At 38.7% G+C, this 20949-nt stretch overlaps 1 protein-coding gene across 1 annotated transcript in view; it reads left to right on the plus strand.

Moving 5' to 3' along the window:
- The first annotated feature begins 11446 nt into the window (after nt 1-11446).
- The window catches only part of LOC128742975 (solute carrier organic anion transporter family member 4A1), a 47194-nt gene continuing 37691 nt past the window's right edge, over nt 11447-20949 (plus strand). The window contains exon 1 of the mRNA XM_053839475.1: nt 11447-11854. Within this exon, the coding sequence (XP_053695450.1) occupies nt 11548-11854 (307 nt within the window). The 5' untranslated portion in view covers nt 11447-11547. The remainder of the gene's footprint in view (nt 11855-20949) is intronic.

Here is a 20949-nt window from a genome sequence, read left to right on the forward strand (position 1 = left end):
TGACAAGAATTCAGAGATACACAGAGGGTAGGTGCCTGACCAGACGGATTTTGCCCTTCATTAAGTCCCATGATAGCCTGCCGGAGTTTCAGCATGCATGCTACAATAAAAAATGGACTTCAGTTCATCTCAAAAGAGCTGAGTGTACCAAATTGTCCCCGAGTTCGTCCAGTATTGAATACAGGGGGTAATGAAGCGAGAGCAGAAGAGCAAGAGACAATGGTCAGATGACGAGTTCGAGGTGCCGGCTGGCCGGGGCCGGGGTTGGCCCGGTGACTAGGGAGGGTGTTACCGGCTGACGAGCGGTGTCAGCAGTAAGTTTTTTCATGTAATGTAACATAATTTCGTATGTTTCATCCTTAGGGTACCGCCAGAGTAAACGCGACGCGATTTCGCTCACATTCATTTAAAAACGCAGCATTTTTTCGCCGGAAGCAAGGCGTTCGTATTTAAACGAACGTGAGCGAAGTCGTGTCGCGTTTACTCTGTACGGGGCCTTAGAAACTGTTTCGATTAACAAATTTATCAATGCGGGACACTTTCCGGGACGCTTAGTAATCTGGGACAAGCCATCCAAATCCGGGACGTCTGGGCAGCCTACATTTACCGCACGCACACTTCACCGCGTATATGTATCCAGCTTTTTAAGAGCCATAATGGCGGACGTGTTCGTAATATTTGAACAGCATTTGTGACATTTCCCTAATACATCGCACGTTTTCTTTCTGCGCGTTCACGGCAAAACTAAAGGAATGTACGGAAAGAATACGTGCGATAGATTAGGGAAATGTCAAACATGCTATTCAAATATTCCGAACATGTCCGTCATTATGGCTCGTAAAAAGCTGGATTATGGCTCGTAAAAAACTGGATACAGTCACACATCAGCAATCTTTATCAAGTATTCCCAGTATTCCCTCCACCACGCACACATATAAAGATTTTTTGACATTAGCTGTGGCCCTTGCTGAAGCTGTTTGCAATTCGCTATATGCGGGAAACGGTGCTGACACCTTCTCAAGTTTGTTCTATTTGTGAAGTCGGTGCACAGGTTTGTTAAAGAGTGAAAAGGATAGACAAAACTTAGCACCAAATCTTCACAAACTTTCCATATGGCAGTTCCATGAGAGTACAAGAGAGATCGATTTGTGCTTACATAGAGAATAGGAATAATATCAACAACATCAAATTTCAAACTCCCGGATCCTCCCCTCCACACTTTGCTCCCCTCTGAACCCTACACATACGAGCCCTAGCTAAATACTTCATGTTGGTTGACAAATCCTTGCACAAATAAATCAACGAGAAAAAAATTGTAACACAGAAAGTCTGTATATCTGGCATCGCTGGGCGAATGTGACAAGTTCGTAAAACACTGATGTAAATTTTTCCACATTATTGTCGACATTGGCATTTGATCTGCTCTGAAAAGATTGTAACATTGGTTACGCAAACGTTGTTCGATTTCGTAGCTGAGTTTTTTAAGCAGAATAACAGGAAATTTTAAATGTTATTTCAATCTGTGTGAAATGATAACCAGACGAAATCGTTTTCTAGAGCTAGTTCTTGTCACAGTTTTTGGTGTCGGTGGTGGATTTTACGTATTTCAGCCGGCATTTAAGCAGTATCAAATTGAGAACAGCACCAAAAAACCAACATCTGAATCGCAACGTGATTGAATATCGAAAAAACATTGGAAATAGCGGTTCCTTAACCTGCCAGTCAAGGTAAGTATTACGAATCGATTCTCTTTTTAAATGATAAATAATCTAGTGAACTTTCTTTTGTAGATGTCTGCCCTAAAGACCATGTTCTCTATTTTGAAAGGCTCACCGGTAGCGGTCGTCGGTGGAGCGATTGTAGTGAGTGGTTCAATTATTTACACGTACAAGCGTGTGTACGAACCATACGCCGCTCGGAAGCGCCGCGTTGAAGCGGAAAATATAGCCGAATACATTTTTCGAAAGGAGCAACAGGCACGAGGGTTAAATGGACCAGATAGTCAAGTACTGAACGACAGATAGGATTACCAACAATATTATTTTGATAATCTAGAGTAGTCTTCGTGCACTGATTATAAATAGATGAGTGGTCTCAAAATGGTATGAATTTTTGTCGGTGTTGTTTTAATTGGTCAGATTGTTGAAATAGTTACGTCGCGCTTTTCCTCTTAACTCGAATCAGGCATCAATTAACCAATCTTCTATACTTCTCGCTATAAAATAAAAACTAATCGCTCTTTCCATCATTTCATTACACTATTTTAAAGCCCAGTAGATATAGTTTGACTGGAAATATCACATGAACTATTTTTGTGCATTGATGCGATAGCTGATTGAAAATTTGACTGTTTTACGGGGTAATTCTGGGCTGATCCTGTTTAATCTTGATCTGAGAGAGAGTCGCGGAGACGGTCTTCTTTTTCTTATGCTTTGGCTGTTCTTCTTCTTCCTATTACGTTTGCTTTCATTTTCGGGCAAATAAATGAAACTTGTGCGTGAACATCTCATTGGACGTGTGAAGTGTGCATTTTATAATAACATATTTTGGTGTTAATTGTCACACGGGCATTTCAGTTTTTGCAAAAATGTTAATTTACAATTGAGACAAACAAGACTAATTCAATTCCGAATGTGTTTTTCACAAAAACACCGGCAGAAAACTTATGAGAATTAACAATACTTTTCCATTTTGGGACAACGATAACGACTGGCTGCATTTGACAGATCGTACTGGCTGCATTTGACGTTAGAATTTTTCCTCTTCGCGAATCTCTCTCATATCTTGATCAGTAAGTTCACCCTTATTCTGCGAGTCACGTGACTCAATATCAATACTACAATTGTCACTCGCCGTGACTCGCCACGGCGAGTCGAGTCACCTAGGTAACAAACCCCTGTCACCTAAGTGACAAACCGTGTGACCTAGGTGACAAAGCGAGTCACCTAGGTGACAATTGTCACTTGAGCGGCGACGCCAAAATAGTCACTCGCCTAGCAGAATAAGGGTGAAAGTCTACAAACTTCTACATAGTAAACCCTGAAAATTCTTGAACCTCCTTAAATAATCTCAGCGCATTCACCGAAATCGAAATGTTTCTTATGAAGATTCATTCTTCATTTGATGATATAGAGCTATAGTATTTTCCAGAAAGTTTTAGATAATCTTATTAAAGCTTTTTGCTGAAAACATTATTCCTCTAAGTATCACAGTTTTTGAGATATTAGGCGTCTTTCATGACGGATCCCCAAAAATCGGGGTTTTCACTATAGTTTCAAAACTATGTAATTTAGGGAAAAATAATGTTCTGTAAACATTTGCATCTATTAAAATCACACACTTTTGCAGAAGAACGTGTACACGTATCTTCTGTACAGAGCGAGTTAATGAACGATTTAGGTAAAAATTTGCCATATTTCGTACTGCTGTACAATAAAAAGTTGGAAAAACTGGCAACCGCGATATTATTAAGTGAAAGTACATTCAACACTGATCTTAAAACATGCTAAATCATTTGTCTCTTTAAGTATCTTCATCATTTAATTTGCAGTTTCAAGTGTTACTCAGTCTTTTAGAGACTTATATATCATAATGTTTACTATATCCCATCGCCCTGTTAACAGCAAAGTACGATGCTAATCTAACAAGCCAGTCGTCGTATGTACTAATCTCGGCTGTGTGGTACTGCTAGAGTTTATTAGGATCCTTACACTCGCCCTGTAATTGTCCTGTACTCTAATAACCGGCTGCGAAACCTGCCGATGAAGAAGGGTCATATCATAAAGACGGTTATACCCAAAGCTTTGCTCTACTTGCATCGCAAGAGACTAGTAAGAAAATCAAACTAATGTCAGGTAAGTAAAAGTCATTGCTTTGAACGTCTTAGCAGAATCTCAGTTTTAAGATCAGCCATCTGGGAACCACGCAGTATCGCACCAATTTATCTGGTTAGAGGTAAATTTCGATTAGCACGTTATTCAAAAAATTTGGATGATTCTAACTAAGTTCTCGTTTATTGTACGGTGGTACTTAACAATAAGCATTTATTTACGTTGATCTTTCATATTATCCACTGCAAAAGTTACATCAAATATTTTGGGTTACAAAAAATTATTCATTTTTAAAAAGTATCATGTTTGTTGCACTTTAGCAGAAGCCTCTCATTGAGTTCGTACCCTACTAAATCCCTGATATTGTGTCGTTTTCGTGCATTTAATTAAGCTATTAGGCATCCGCTTTTCTTGATCCATGCGGCTTATACGTGTGGTTCGCACAATAAAAACTAAAAACGAATCCCTTCCTCCTACGATAAAAATTCCCCTCCATCGCACTGTGGCATACACAAAGGTGTCTGATTATTTGAAGAACGATTAGAGACTGGTTCCCCTGATTCAGAATATTTTATTATCGTCAATGAATCTCATTGTGCATTCATTTCAATTCATCTAATTCGCTCAATGCATTCGCCGTCGTCGTCGTCGTCGGAACGAAATGGAAGAAACCGTGAGTTCTAGCGGCTTAACAGGTTTCAAACGGTTCGATAGAAGCTATACTGACCAGAATGGAAGAATTTTAATTGTTTATTTCTACTCAATAGCTTTGAACCCTACTTGGTTGATGTAAGTAAAGTAATTGATGCATTATTCCCGCTTCGTGTAGTTGTAAACAAACCATTTGGAGAAAGTGGCAATTCTGTACAGATAAGAGCAAATGCACCATGCAGTTCATGGGAAACGCATGCGTACTTCAATAAATAACATAAAATGAATAAAATGCTTTCGATTATAGTTCTCGTATGACTTTCTCATGCTAGGCATGGTTAGTCAAGAGAGGTTTTCTGATGTTCAAATTTGTTTTTCACCCCCGCTGGGTTACCCTTGACGATCAGTGAAATTTTCAAAGCGGAAACTGCTGAATATATAAACAACGTCGATGGTTGCTAACCAATCGTTCCGCGCACTTTTGTTCTACAAACTGTGAAAACTAGATCACCTATTTTAAATCACCTTGATGCTAGGTAACTAAGATTTTATCTATAGATGCTACGCAACACAAGCCAATTACGTAGGTATAATTTTTTCAAAAAGTTGCGTTACACTAGTGGATATTGTCGCATCTACTGATGTTTTAACCATAACCAAAGTTATAAAAACTTTAAATATGGTTTTTCTCAATCCCAATAGAATTGTTCTTTGATTCAGTGTAATTGTAAATTTACTAAAATTGGCAAATGGAATGCAAGAATACTCTTTGAGGCTTTATCTAATTGGAAGGATTCCAAAGGACCATGCGCCTTGTAAGTTGTAAATGATGAGTTGATTGCAGTGTGAATATATAACCGAAGAGGATTAAAATTAAGTGGGATTAAAATAGGGGTTTCGAAGAATTTACACATTTGATACTTGCTATTTTCTTTTCAAGATGATCGTTTCTAAACCTTTGTTTTTTTTATTTAAAGTTTGCTAGTTTTTTTTAGATTATTCTTAGGGAGATACATGCCGAACTCAACGCGTTATGTACACTTAAAAAGCACAATACCAAAAAGGCACTTTTCTGATAATCACAAAAAAACAATGATCTGGCATGAAATTGGACAAAAAACATCGAATATACGGGTTATTGAAGATGCTCATCGAAAGAGAGATACTTAAGAATTAACCTTCATCTCTCCTTTAGGTAGAGATAGAATATTACGCATATCAAAACTTTGGTTTAACCACTTTTATCGAGAAGTAGTAAGTCAATAAATGCTTATGATTTTTCTTGACTTCTATTTTTTGTTTATTTTGACTATAAATATTTTATAAAAAATTTATTGGAATACAGTTAAATTTACGAACTTCATTCTTTGTCTAGATTTTTACATAAAAAGTCGCTGCCATCGTATTCAAAATTTCTGTAGGTAGGGTATGTTGCTGCTTCGTCGTAATTGCCTATTCCCATCCTATCCAACACAAATTAATAAAAATATCAGCGATTTTTATGACACACAATGCAAAATTAGTTATTCCCTAAAATGTTAGTTCGTTGCCTCTCATACGCGATCAATCAATGTGAGCTGAGCACGTTTTTTCGTGCAACGAAGAAAAAAATGTCGACTAATCGTTTCAATTTCCGTCATTCATAAAATGAAAACAACTCACGCAACGCATTGTTGTTATTCTGCAGCCGGGAAAACGCATAACCCACAGAAATTTTGCAGAATAACATTTGTCATGCTGTCCTGCATAAATCCATGCGCGCTAGCTTCGTAAACATTATTGTGATTTTTAGTTCGGACGATGAAAAATTTTGATGGATGGATTTTAAAACGGTACGACGAATTTAAGATATAAAGTCAGTTGCGTAATTTCAATAAAACGCTTTATTAATCGCTTTTTAGCAAATTCAATGGGCACGGATCGGAAGGTAAGTGTGTTTGAGTCAAATCAGCAGCAGAAGTTTTGGTATATTCTTTAAATCCACCTAAGAAATAATGAAATTTAGAGTGGCTTTCCTTACTACGACAGGAATTAGAAATAAACCATACCTGTTTCTAACATAGAAATCTTGTCATTAAGATGAATCTCTTTGAGTTTTAGACGTTCAAAAATCATCTTACTTACTTAGCCTGTAAGTCTCGTTTCACCGGTCAGCATGTACCTACATTATTTTGAGACGGATTTACCTTTAACCCTATCTTTTCTGCTTCACGCTTTAGTACTGTTCAGCCACCGCCACAGATGTACTACCGTTTATATCCATGTCATCGCCGAAGCACACGATTTGACTGCATTTGTTGAAAATCGTGCCCCGCGTGTTGATATCCACTCGATTCATAACAACTTGTAGCGCTATGTTGAATATCATGTTGACGAAGCCCTCTGTGTGATACGAATAAATTCGACAATCCATCCGAAATCCGAACACAGCACTGTCCATGCTAGATTGAATCAGTTTGATGAGTTTTCTGGGTATTTTCGTTAATACTTTTTCTTAGCTTTTTTCGGTCGATAGTATCATATGCGGCTTGAAGTAGGTTGTTTCTTGCTGTAATAATATTTTGTAAAAAATATTTTAAATACTTCTTCACATTTATTTATATAACTTTCAAACCAAAAGCCCAAATATCATGAAATTTGGAAGTTAAGGGTTTGAAAGGCTCCCCTTTCATATGCAATCAATTTTGTTCTAATCGGTTAACCCCTCTAAGGTCCACATCATTTTTAGCACCGCAAAATTCACTAAAATGGTCGTAACTTTTTTATCTTCCAATATTTTTTCACCAAATTTGGGGGATTTCCCGAAAATCTTTTCTATTTTCATAATATCTATAGATAATGGCCATATGTCTTATGGCTCCGGATTTATTCCGGAGTTCCTTGGGGGACCGCGATATGGCTTTTTTAGATAAAGTTGCCAAATATTTAAAATTTGTTTGAAATCTGTTGATTTTTGTAAATACATCATCGAAGGTGGACATATAAGTTACTTTGCCGCAGTTACGAGCCATGGCGCGCACGATCCGATTAGATGCACTGATGCAAACTCAAACGACGCAATAATATTTCATTCGAAGGATTGTTGGTGAGATTGTTTTATTTTGTCCACATAGACTCCATTTTTTACTGTTTACTCTTGTACATTTATATTTGATAAATTGTGTAAACTCAAGTCGCTTGTTACGTGGATAAGTTCCGCATGAATTCCAAAAAGTGCGTAAAACTGCGTAAATTCAAATAAAATGCGTAGATAACATTTCAAAAAAGAAATATCTGCAAGTCGCGGAGGAAGATATAGTCCCTTATGTTTTGAAAGTGTACGGTAATCAAAAAAATTTTTGGAAAGGAAACAAGTGTCTGATGCGAAGAATGATTGATTTGATGAACTGTAAAGCTTGATATAGACCAAAAATATATCGGAGCAACGGCCGCTGGGGTTCCCACCAATGATCTCTCGGTTGGTACTCGAGTGTTTTACTAACTAAACTACTGCCTCCCGCTATATTAGGAAAAATTGGAAGAATAAAACAAAATTAGATACAGTAATACCTCGATATAAAAAAAGCAAAGCCTTGGGCTTAAACATCTTTCTAAGAGTTGATCCTTCTTTATCGACAGACTTCGCGGCCGGTTGTTATTAGAGGACTGGAAATTATTTTTTATCGTTTGGTTCCTGTACACAATAAGTGCATCATATAAGCTAACAAATAACAACTTTGAGCTTAATTTATATTTTGAACTTGGAGAAGTAACGATGCATTCGTGTTGTTATTTCCAATATGGCGCCGCTTGCAGCACTTGTAAAACAGATAATTATCGTAAAATACAGTACGTACAAAGTAAGTTTGCATCTGTACGATGTTATTTTGTCTACTGCCATCTCCAGCAAAATTAAAATTATGAAAAATTCCATTTCCCTTGAAATGGCAATTTGAAGTTCGCCGACATGCTGCATTTTCACCGAATATCTTTAAAAAAGCGATAAACAAAATTGGGAAACAAAACATGCCTCCAGTATCGCTTGTTTTACTAGAAATATACTCAAAATAGCTAAAAATACTCATTTGCGGTTTAAAATCAAATATAAAATCATTAGAAACGTAAAATCAGAAAAGTGTTGCAAGTAACCCCGTTTACTGGGTAACTTGCAACACCCCTATTTTCGGTTCATTCTACAGATTCATTTAGTTGATAATTTTTCTCATAATCATAAATCAAAAGTACAGACCACTATACTAGTTTTGGCTACTTACACCTGGATCTAAACGGTACACTTCGGAAGTTATATGAAGTCAAAGTTCAAAAGTGTTGCAACTATCCCCGGATGACGGTACCTCGATTTAAGGTAACTTCGATAATATAACGTAATTTTTTAGAAAGTCTGCAAATTAATTGAAAAACATTTAATTAAACATCCTTGCAGTATGACTTCGCCTTTCTATTTGGCAAAAATCATTGCTATTTTTTAAGTTTTTAAGTACATAATATGATGGTATATAAGTCCGTTAGTTACAGTTCCAAATTTCAATTAACAAAATCTTTACAAACTCTTCGTTTCTTTGCATTTCTCAATGTATCTTCCAAACCACAAGTTCAAGCATCCTAAAATTTGGAAGTCAACGGTTTGAAAGGCTTCTCCTTCATCGATTTCATTCCAACATAAATAAATTTCTTTTTTGCTTCGATATAACGTAACGAAAATAAAAATAAAGTTGCTTTATATCGAGGTATTACTGTATTAGACTACCTAATACGTCGGGTGGCAGTAGCGAGATAAACAAATAAACAAATATATTTTTGGTCTAAAACAAATTTTCCAGTCCATCCAATTAATCATTTTTCGCATCAGACACTTCCTCCTTTCCCAAAAATAGTTTACATGATGAACGCGTATAGTCATATACAAGTAAATTAAAAAAAATCGAAAGTATTGTACAGTATTATACACCAAAGCTTATTAATCAAGGTCTTCTTCGAAAAATTTACCAGATTTATCACCACTGAAAAATGTTCAGGTTACCGGTTTCTAACCCATTCGATAAAAATCATGCATGCATGCGTAATGCATAACTATTGACTATATTAAGAAATGTTTGGTTCAAATTTGGAATGAAATTTATATGTGCATAGTGCATGTCATCCTGGCTTGTTTGTTCCAACGAGTGATTAAAGGGTTAAAGGTTTTAGTTTATCCAATGTCATTTATTTGAATTTAATTTTCATACATATATGTAACTTCCTTTGTTATATCTATCTGTGGAAATTAAATAAAAAGAAAACTTATCTAATTCAATTCTGCTATGTATATTTTATTCTTGACAGATACGTATTTCGCCTTCGACTTGCAGGCTTCCTCAGTGTCTGTTTTCTTTCGTTGTTATTTAATTTCCAGGTTTCGTATTCTACTAAATCGTTCCAAAAAACTTAATATCTATCACTTTTACTAGAAAGGTTTATGTTTTAAAATAATCGAACAGTTTCAAATAATCGTCTACGTAATATGAATGAGTCACATAGTAAATATACTACTAATCTACAATTGAAGAAATGATCAGTTTTGAAATATGAGCACTTAGATCGTGAGTACTATCCATTCCATAAACTTGTTTATAGCAAGAATCACTTACACGATCACCCACCCATACAACAGATTTCTTATCAACATTACGCAGTTCTTTTTAGTTTTTACTGTTGAGCAAGCGATTTCGCTACTGGTAAAACTATTTGTTTGAATTTCATTATTATTCTCAGAACAGGCAAAAATATGTAATTTTAGCAGGGCCATTTCCGAGCTCGTGCTGCATAGCAGGTGAGCGTGAATCAATCTTTTTAAAACGTCATTAGATCATCCAATTCGTCACAATACTTCCCACTGTATTTTTACCGCATTCTCAGTCCAACAACACGCGTACAATCGTGGTGAATGAAACCGAAACTTCTTCACTCCCACTTCATACCAGCAGTTTCCTACTGAATCTTTGTTTATTATACATAGCTCCGTCGGTGGGTCCTCTAACGACGACGGATATGCGGCGACGGAGCTGCCATAAGCGTCCCGGTGCATAATATTTCCGTTCAGTTTCCGTTTGAAGCTGCCCGCGGTAACATCGTTCGTGAGCGTGCTTCCCAAGTTTGGTTGGAAGGCATTACTGAGCGGAGTGCTCTGCAGTTGGACGGATTAATCGCGATTTCCCGCCCATAAACACGGGTGTGACCTGGAGTAGGTGTTCGGCTTTTTCGCTTTCGAAGTTGAAGAGTGCTAGCGGTGTCGACTTTATCACTTTTATCTCCTGTTGTTGAACTCATGTGCTGAGTTCATACCGAAGTGGCATTTCCTAACACCAGTCAGCGAAGTCTTTTGTGTAGTGATCTGAGTTGGTGATCGTAGTGATTAGCAACGGTTGCCGCCGTCGTGTGGGCAGATTATGCAGGTTTCATATGAGCGTTCTCGCTTATCGTTAGTGAGCAAAAGTTTTTAATTGGACGGAAGTCACACTGCTAGTGGCGGCTGGAATAACAATATTTGCGAGTGATATATCGATAAGCTTTTGATTATTAGTCATTAATCCAGTGGAGACGGGTCTGTTTAGGTATTGAACTACGTCTACGTGTGTTGTCTTAGTGCTATTCCGTTTTCCTGCAAACCATGTTGCTCAGGTGAATTCAAGGTGCTGTGATTGAGGTGGATTTTGCATAATTTTATGTAAACTTTACATTACTGAATAAACCATAATAAGCGGGACTGGCAGCGTGGTTTCCAAACCCTGTCTGTATGTTATCGAAGGATTATCGTTACCCTGAATGTGCAGGCCTTCGATGCATAACAGTTGTTCAGTTTTGCAGACCGAAATCGAACAATTACCATGAACTGTAAATTGAAGCATTGAAATATATTTTATTTGAGCCTATTGGCTTTGTACGAGAGCGGACATAAAGAAGAAACGTCGAATCGTCTGTTTAAAACAGTAGCACATGTTTCAAGTGCCAAGCTCAGGCCTGAATACTAATTAGTGTTCGAAGAGACAAGTTTAGCTTCAATTGCAAAAGTAGAAAAATACCAGACAACATGTCATCGGTAAGCTCGGATGTTATAATTAAGCATAATGGGAACGGAACCTCAATTGTCACGACCTTGACGGAGTTGCCGTCCGAAAGCGGCAGCTCAAACGAAAACAATACGGCCCTTGCCAATAAGGAACTGTTTATCGCGACTGTGGAAGATGGCATCAATACGGAAAAAGGTGCTGGCGCAGTACAGGACCAGGAATGTGTCTATTACTGCGGCTGGTTTAATGTACGGCCACGGTGGATTCAGAGGTTTATGACCCCTAAATGGGCGCTATTTTGGCTCTGCTGGGCCGGAGCTGTGCAAGGTGAGTGCTTTATGCCGTAGACGTTGGTTGTTTATGGAATTTTTATTTGGATTTTAGTTGGATATTACGAAAAAATACTGAAAGTTACGTGTATAAGTATATCAATTAAATACTTTGCCAATGAAGACAAAATTTAATAGAGGCAATACAATAGAGTTAATAACCTGGAAGATATCTTTCTGAAATCATGTAATCTGAAAGCATTATTGATAAGATCAGCGTGACGTTCGATTATTTGAATTTGAAATTCATGAATGCTTTTGTGGTGAACGAATGCTCAATAGACTCCATCTGTCCCAAAAGAAACTGAGATGGATTTAAGAAACACACAAACAATCAATTAAGTTCACAAAACCCATCATTTTATTTATCATTTTGTTAACTTCCCTGAATTGATATAGATTGAATTATGAGTAAAGGATTTTATTCCATTATTATGAAATTTGCAAAATATTCACTTAGCGGACGATTTCTACACAAAATATTATCTGAAAAAATCGAATTATCCCCTTATACAAATATTCTGCAAATTACTTGAATATTTCGCGCAATGAATTGTTTGTTCGGCTAGTGCATCAAATGATATTTATATGTACCTGTCCAGGTAACCAATAAGCATTAACAAAAGCAGTAAATCAGCTGGTTATTGGCATTGCCGGCATTTTATACTGCACGTTGTTGTTTATTAACTTTTTGACAGTATATTCGCATCAATTTGGCATCCAAAATTCTATTCAAATTCTTATTGTCGGTAATATGCTGCAAATAAGCATTGTCAGCACTATAAGAGGATTATCAGTAAAGTAGTTGTATATTTTTCCAAAGTAGCTTTTAAGTAGCATTTAAGGTGACTCAAATGCTTATTGACCTGCATTTGAATAGCATTAGTAATGCTTATTGATTACCTGGGAACTTTTGTTTATAGATAAAATCAAAGATTTTTTGTAAAGTTTCTCGAAAATGCTAAATTTACGAATGTATTCTTTCACTTCGTTGATCTACTTTTTTAAAACTTGCGAATATTGCATCCAGACTGTGGGTCGGCTCGAAAAGCAGCGGACCAAACACAAATCGGATTTTGAAAATCCATTCCGATTTTCATCCAGGACGGACCGAATCAGAACCCGGACTTCAAGTTTTGTGCTAATAGCGTTCTCTACCAAATGGTAGCGCCTAGCGTGTTAAAAATTTAAATCAAACGTAACTAATCCGGATTGCCAAATTAGTTTTCCCGCAAACGAAAAAGTAAGAAAACGTGTCGAGCAAAGAACTAATTTCAAACGACCCGTACTTAAACGTCCAGGAAAATACAACACAACTAAAATATTCTCATAAATTTGTTTTACTTTGCAAAACATTCAGATCGGTCAGATTAACCAGGTTAACTGGAAAAAAGACGATTTGTGGGAAATGATTACAAAAGTGAACGTGAGAACGTACGTATGTTGCGCCATAACTCCGGAATGCCTGGATGGTCCTTCATGAAAGTTGGCAAATATGATTCGTAATATAACATTACGCGTAACGATAATAGTGTACCACCCATTCCTGCGGATACTCCAATTAGTAATCTCACGTCGCATCATGGTGCGTCTAGCGCGGCAGTCGTCTCTGCGGATTCTCCAGTTAGCAGCCTTATGTTGAATCCTGGTGCGTCTAGCGCAGAAGCCTGTACATTCCATCGTACTCCTTCTGTGTATTATCAGAAAGTTAGGAGTTCGCGAACTAAAACTGCTCGACTACGATTATTGCTATCCAGTTGTGAGTATGATGTACTTGTTTTTACGGAAACATGGCTTAGGGCTGATATCGACAACAACGAATTATCTCCTGACTACACTTCATTCCGTTGCGATCGTAAAGAATTGAGCAGTAATCACTCACGGGGTGCTGGAGTATTAATGGCAATTAATAACGCTATGGAATGCGAGTCCGTTGTCCTTGTGGATTGTAGTGAAGTCCATATTAAGTTGCAAAATCTTGGCCTAACGTTTGATACGAATCTCACTTGGTACAGCCACATAGGTAAACTCCAGTCTGAAAGCAGCTCAACTTGCGGTCTTCTGTATAAAATTTCTAACCACCTGCCAACGAAACAAATGCTGAGACATGCGTATTAATTCCATCATCCATGCAAAAACCACTCATTTTAAAAAAGCATGTTTCGCAACATTGCCATACCGCAGCGCTAGAGTGTTGCTTCGATTTAGTTTCGAGGTTTCAGTATAAAACCGTGCAAATGTAAAATCACTACAGTATAAAACCTTACAAATATAAAATACTCCGCAACATGTATTTGACATGAGGCTGCTAGCGTGCAAGTAAAATGTGCAGGTCGATGGTTTTTATAGGGTTTTCTTGTATGAGTCATGTCCTGGACGGTTCTTCTTTAAACTTGGCATACATACTTTTTAACAATCAGTATAAAAGTAAGAAAAGTGGAGGGCGGGTGGCCCATAACAGGGGGAAGCGCCAAATAAGAGCAACAGATGTTCAAGACGCGGAAGACAAGAGAGGTGTGTGAAAAGAACGGGGGTGGAGAGGCCATTAACAAAGGTGAAAGTTCAAATAAGGAAAAATGGCTTCTAATAAGAAAAAAGGAAAAAGAAAGGCAACAAATTCGTACGTGTATGGGGGCCTTTAGATCGAAAACAAATGTACAAATCGTAACGTATCGATCGAGAATGTCTTTCAAACTTCGGCAAATCGACAATATTTCATTTTTTCCTTCTTTTAACATCCAGCATCAAATGTTAGACATTTTACAGTCGATAAAAAGAAGATCGCTTACTCCTCGTGCCGACACGTATTCATTTTATTCTTTTTTCATACTTGGCTTATTATATATTATATGAAGAAAACATGTCAAATTTCAAAGCTTAAAAACTTCCAGCAGGAAGTATCACGCAACTATTTGTTTTTTGTTTGTGGCACGTTCTTTGCATCCTTCTGACTCACTTACTTCCTTATGATCCCGCCCATCGATTCGGCAAAGCAAAGGGATAAAATCAGATTTCTTTATTGCCAACAGTGATAGCTTTCACTTTCCGCCAGGAAAGGTTTGCATCAACAGTCGGATATTCAGCCTTTGGTAGGATACATCGCCATAATCCTTTGGGTATGATTCTTCTGCGCTGTTCCTGTGGATTCCTATTGAGTACCTCCCTGTAGATTTTATTCGCTTCTTCTCATAGTACGACGGATTAACTTCCACATATGCTCCCGAATTTCCGTTTCTATCGGACATCGATGGTAAAGTTCTGAATTGGAAACCAAATCGCCGTCGCAAAACTGGACAAGCTGGGCATTGGAGGGCCGCTGCTCCAGTGGTTTAAATCGTATCTATCGAATCGTCTTATTAATGTGTCTATTGATGGGTTCATCTCACTGGCTTTTACCACTTTTTTGCGGAGTCCCACAAGGTAGTCATTTCGAACTGTTGGTTTTTTATTTATTTCAACGACGTTTGAGCATTAAGTGTTCGCTTGTGTTCGCCGATGACTTGAAACTGTTCTCGAAAGTCAACGACTCATCGCCCTTCGGACACTCTCGCACTCCAGGAGCAACTGTTGATATTCACTGGATGATGCAAATACAATCGTTTGGCAGTAAACCCCAACAAATGTGAAGTGATGACGTTCTCGAGAAAGCTGAATCCTATAACCGGTTATCAAGTGTACACTTACGCCGGTACTGCTCTAAATTGACTTGCAAACAGCATGTTTCGTTCGTTGTCGACAAGACCTGCAGGAACCTGCAGGATTCATTATGCGTATGTATGTATGTATGTATGTATGTATGTATGTATGTATGTATGTATGGGGGTAGCTACCATCACCTCAAGGGTTTCCCATTGTATGCAAGTAGAATTACTGCAGAATCCAGTTTATCTACCTAGCAACTTTCATGTCAATGCTGTTCGTGAAGGACCAAAAGTGGTTGGGTGAATCTATAAGCAATGTCGCTTATATGATTCCACGGGATATAAGATACTCCTTCCAGCATAGACTTCCGGTTTCTAGATACATAACTTCGCCGTGCAAACTTATCTTGCGTGATGATTTGTGTGCTATAAGGCAGCGTCAAAATCCTCTCCGACCTTATATGATTTAGGCTGGTTACCACATCCCTCATCCAGTCTTTGATTCATTCGATACCCTTATGCTCCTTCCCCTTTACGATAATGATGGTATATGGCAATGTAATAAAATATGTGTTATATGAATATACATTATATGAAGATATATAGACAAAAACAGAACAATGCCACCAGCAGTCCTTCGAATGGAATAGAGTTGCATCATTTGAGTTTACATGAGTGCTTCCATTATTAATTTAATATTTTCTTCTGCTTTCCATCAGCATTATTTAAACTTTCTTCGGCCCGAGTTTTCACTGTACAGTAGGAGGTGCTTGCTCTATGAGCTAAAACGAAACAAATCATTAAAATAACTTATGTTAAGCTTACCTACTAACAAGGTCGTGGGGCTCAGCCGTCATCCAAACCCGCAGTTTTGAGATCAGGCTGCCGAGAACCACCCATCATCGCATCTCCTAGCTTGGCTACTCAATAGAGCATTACCGGGTAAGGCCACGTGGAGGCGCTAGGTAGGAGCTTGGGATGGCTGGAGCAGTGTTGGACGCTTTCTCATTTGCCTTCCCCATTTCGTACCCTTGGGATTCATTATATGTATCGCCCAAAACTTCAATGATATTTATTGCTTGAAATTACTCTTCTGTGCGTTGGTTCGCTCCAACCTCGAGCATTGAACACACGTATGGAGCCCGTATTACCAAAACGGTGTCAGTCGAATGGAGTCGGTGCAACGGAGGTTCATTCCCTATGCCTTCTGTAGCACTATGGAATAGTTACCATGTTATGAACCATGGAATGATCCGCTCCGGTTACCAAGCTACGAACAGCATTGCAGACTAATCACCTTTGACACCTTGCAAACACGTCGGGACGTAACTAGTGCCATCTTCGTATGCGATGTTCTGAAATTCCGAATTGACTGCCCGTGGATTCTAGAAAGATTCGATATCTTAACTCGGCCTCGCTTAACACGGAACAATTCCTTCTTGCATGTACTGCGCCTTTAGTACTATAAACGGTTTACAATGCAATTTCAACCGTTTAGTGTCCTACTTCGACTGTCAACCACAACACACTGAAATCCTGATTTAGAACTCTAACTACTAGTTTTTAAGTATACCGTGTAAACAATAATACCAAGTTGTAAGACCACTAAATCCGAATGACGTAACGCAGGCAACGGTTAACGAATGCCTGCAGTTTTCACGTTATCTTCACCGATTCGCAGGGGTGCAATTGGACGGATTTCACCTTTGAATTCGATAATTTGAAAATTCGTAAGGTGATCTAGCTTGAATGCAAAATGGTCTGAACTGAAGTGTCTGGCTGCCAAGTTATTAAACTGGTTCGTATGATCGGTCAGGCTGTCAGGCATCCTTGAGCGGCATTTTGTAATGCCACTATGGCGGCGAAAATACGATAAGCCGTTATCTCCATTGGTACCGGTTCTTTCTCGCTCCACAGTTAAGGAGTTGACCAAGACGTTCTTGTGGGCGTCTACAAGATTGATTGAAAGCCCTCTCCAGCTTGACGTATCACTGCATTCTTCTTTACTTATAACAAGTAGTTTGGGATTGATGATTAGTAATTTGGGATTGATTATTAGCACTGTGAAATGACGAAATCAGAAAATATGCAAAAGACATAACACTTCAACTCAGATTAATTTATCAGCCTAGATAAAAGATGTAGATAAGAAATTCTGAGAAGTTTTAACCCGTGTTATTTTTGTTTCCACAGTTTCAAAATTGTGATTCGGTGATGTATGATTCAGCTGAATGTATAGAAGGTGTTTCGAAATAACATCTTTCCTAAAGCGAGTAAAATTTTACGATTGAAGAAAATATCTTTTATCTTTAAGAAGCGTAAGATCGTCGGTAAAATTATAAGTTTAACTCTTTAATCATAAGTTTGTCTTGACAAAGCGTGTACCTATCTTTCTTAGCGATGATAATCATTCCCGGCTTGTGAGCGACACGCGCCGCCTGGCCCGAATGAGCAGATAATGTATCGGTTTTATTATGCAGTTTATTCATCACAAACACGCTATAATGTGTAATTTGGTTAAAATCCCATAAATCTCAATTAGGCTATTATAAGTCCCCTTTGTCACTGCCAGCCGTGGAGAAACAGTGGCAGCGGCAAGAGTGACGTGCAGCGTACGCTCCCGCGGAGGGCGCAGAGATTGCAGCCTCGTTATCCGTCGATTACAGATGCCCGATTGTTTTATATACGTATTATAATAAATATCTGTCCATCCCACTTGTATGCTCTTCGGTTGACTCAAGTGTTACCAGCTGAACATAATTTTTATGACCGCTCATAGAACCCACTCAACAAGTGACCATCAATAGCTGCAAAACGCGTCGTGCAGTCTATAGTCACGATACACTTCGATGGGACCGGTAACATAGTCTGCATTCACATTCACCAAAATGAGTGCCCATAATGCAATAATAAATGGTCCAATAAATCAAACGACCGACTGTATGATTTAATGTGGGAATCGCTTCCGGAGCTTTAAAATTCAATTTTACGCCACCCACTCATTAATTATAGAGCCCTTCGAGCCACCGGGATGTGACACGATCGAAGCTCCCGATTCGGTAATTGTAGGTAGGCACCTACATATGTATGTCGAAACGTCTGACAGTAGGAACCATGGCTGGCACACGTTTGTGACAGTGTCCGGGTGCGAAAGGGCAGCAGGGCGCGATAATCAGTTAAATATGACATGATAACTTTATTTACAAAACAGACACCGAGTGCTTGCTTTAACAACTGGTTGTCGAGTGAAGTCACCACCGCCACTGGGCGCCATCGTTAAAAGGCATTTTGCACCAAACAACGTAAGAGATTCTGTATTCTTAAAGTCGGAGTTTTGATTACAATGTGTACACGGAGAAGTTTAGCTAGTTATTTAATGTTTGATTTAGAATGACAGCTCACTAGGTAGATCATTGTTATGCTTTTGCATTATGGTGAAAGTATGCACAATATAACAAGTTTTATAGCTTAGATCATTTGAAAATAACAAAAAAATTAGGTCATTTTAGATTTGGCCGTTAGATCTATTATGCATTTTGTTATTTCGTCGAGTTGTGTTTCAGCTATTCGTAGGTATTCCGTAGGTATTGTCTCGATTGGACTTGCAAGAGGGCTAACGGCAGATTGCCTGGCACTAATTATGCCTACCATACTTTATGGCTTCCGCACATTATACCTATCGTCCATTGTATCTAATATATTTATGCCTAATGCCTATTATGCCTAACATCCGTATGCCTATCGCCCGTTTGTCCAATGGGACACACGTTGTACGCATGCCACTGGCAACTGAAAGACAGATCAGGCACTAAACTTGGTTTGGTTTGACGTGTGCTGTCATTTAGCCTAAAAGGCTAAATGGCGGCTTCGTAACCGTAAGGTTTCAGAGTCTGCTTTAGCCGTGGGCCATATCTTGAAAGGTCGTGGGTTCGAATTTACTAAAATGAATGCCATTTAATATCAATATCTTAACCATGTGTTTATTCTTAGGCTCCTCACTACCCTTTCCTCATGTTGAATTATAAGTATACCGTTTACGACACCGGCGTAAGTAATGGTCGCATAACCAAACTGCGATAACTGGTAAAGGAGTGCGTCGGCCACCAGTGATTAAAGGGGAAGAGGAGGAACGCCTCCTTGTGGACATCCTTAGATCTCTGAAACCGTGACCGATGTATCTCTCGCATCATTGGGAGTGGTATCTGTGTCCAAAAACATTGGTCGAATCCAGTTCATTGGGTGCGGTTGATTCCCTTTTGATAGAGTGCCGTATTGATTGATGCGACGGATGTGTTATCGAAAGCGCCTACAATATCAAGAAAAGCAAAAAGTGCCGTCTCTTGATATTTCAGCGACTTCTAAATTAACATTACTAAGTAGCGCAGTTCTGTTTCCTTTAAAAATTCATTACGGATGTGATTATCCGTGAGAATCATTGATGTCTTATTGGTCTGAAAGCCGTGGGCATCGTTTTGTCTTATTAACCTGTCTTAGGTATACCGCTAAATCTCCGGGATATGTTCCAAAGTGAAACTGGGTCGAAAAGGTTGATGGGCTCGAACATTATAACGCCACTCGTTTTTGTGTTAGAAAATGGGTAGAATGCCATCTGGACCTGGAGATTTCATTGGTTTAAAAAAGCTCGAGATTGGAGCCTCTGTTAACAGCCGACGTGCAAGCAGAACCGAGTCACTTGGCACATTATGTAACGATACATCCCGCTACTTCCTGGCGACGTCTTGTCCAATGGTCGCTATCAAACCAGGGCAGTGCGTTTTCTAGAGAAGAGACTTCCAAAGTCTCCCTGGTAGTAACAGTGAGACACTCATCCTTTTTTTTTAGGGGCTCTAGGCCATTATTGCGGTCCTTGGACATCGCTTTTTGGAGACGCGTAACCTCTAAATGGGTCCAAATGCTTTAGCAAAATTCAACACTGGATTTCTTTGGCCTTGCGTAGCTCAGCGTTGTATTTGGTGAGTTAAGCTCTGTAGTCTTCTGTAGCCATTTTGGCAGATGACTAACCCTCTGGCTGAGATTGCTCAGCATCTAATTTCGACAGCGCACATCATGGCAAACTGTTCGCGTATTTACTGGACAGTGTGTGTTATACGTATCCGTAATCTTCCAGTGTAGGTCAATAGCTGCGATATCCAGTTCAACTGAAGTCCGTATATTATTGCGGCAGGAATTACGTGAGGCAATCAGTTCAGTTGCTCAGAGGCAATCAGATGCTAAAAGAATTCTAATTGGGTTTCGTTTTATTCCTGAATTGTTCATTCTTTGAAGGTTAAGCCTCGATGTCAAAAATGGCATTTAAGCTGTTCCGTTTCGTTTGGTGCGCATTGGCGTCGCAGCTTGTTGTATAGCTTGTTGACCACTCTGCAGTATCACGCGAACTCATCAACATTATGCTTGTCCCCTGGGAATAATCGGACGCACAGACTCATGCTTC

Source organism: Sabethes cyaneus, chromosome 3 (assembly GCF_943734655.1).
Source record: "Sabethes cyaneus chromosome 3, idSabCyanKW18_F2, whole genome shotgun sequence".
Classification (NCBI taxonomy): domain Eukaryota; kingdom Metazoa; phylum Arthropoda; class Insecta; order Diptera; family Culicidae; genus Sabethes; species Sabethes cyaneus.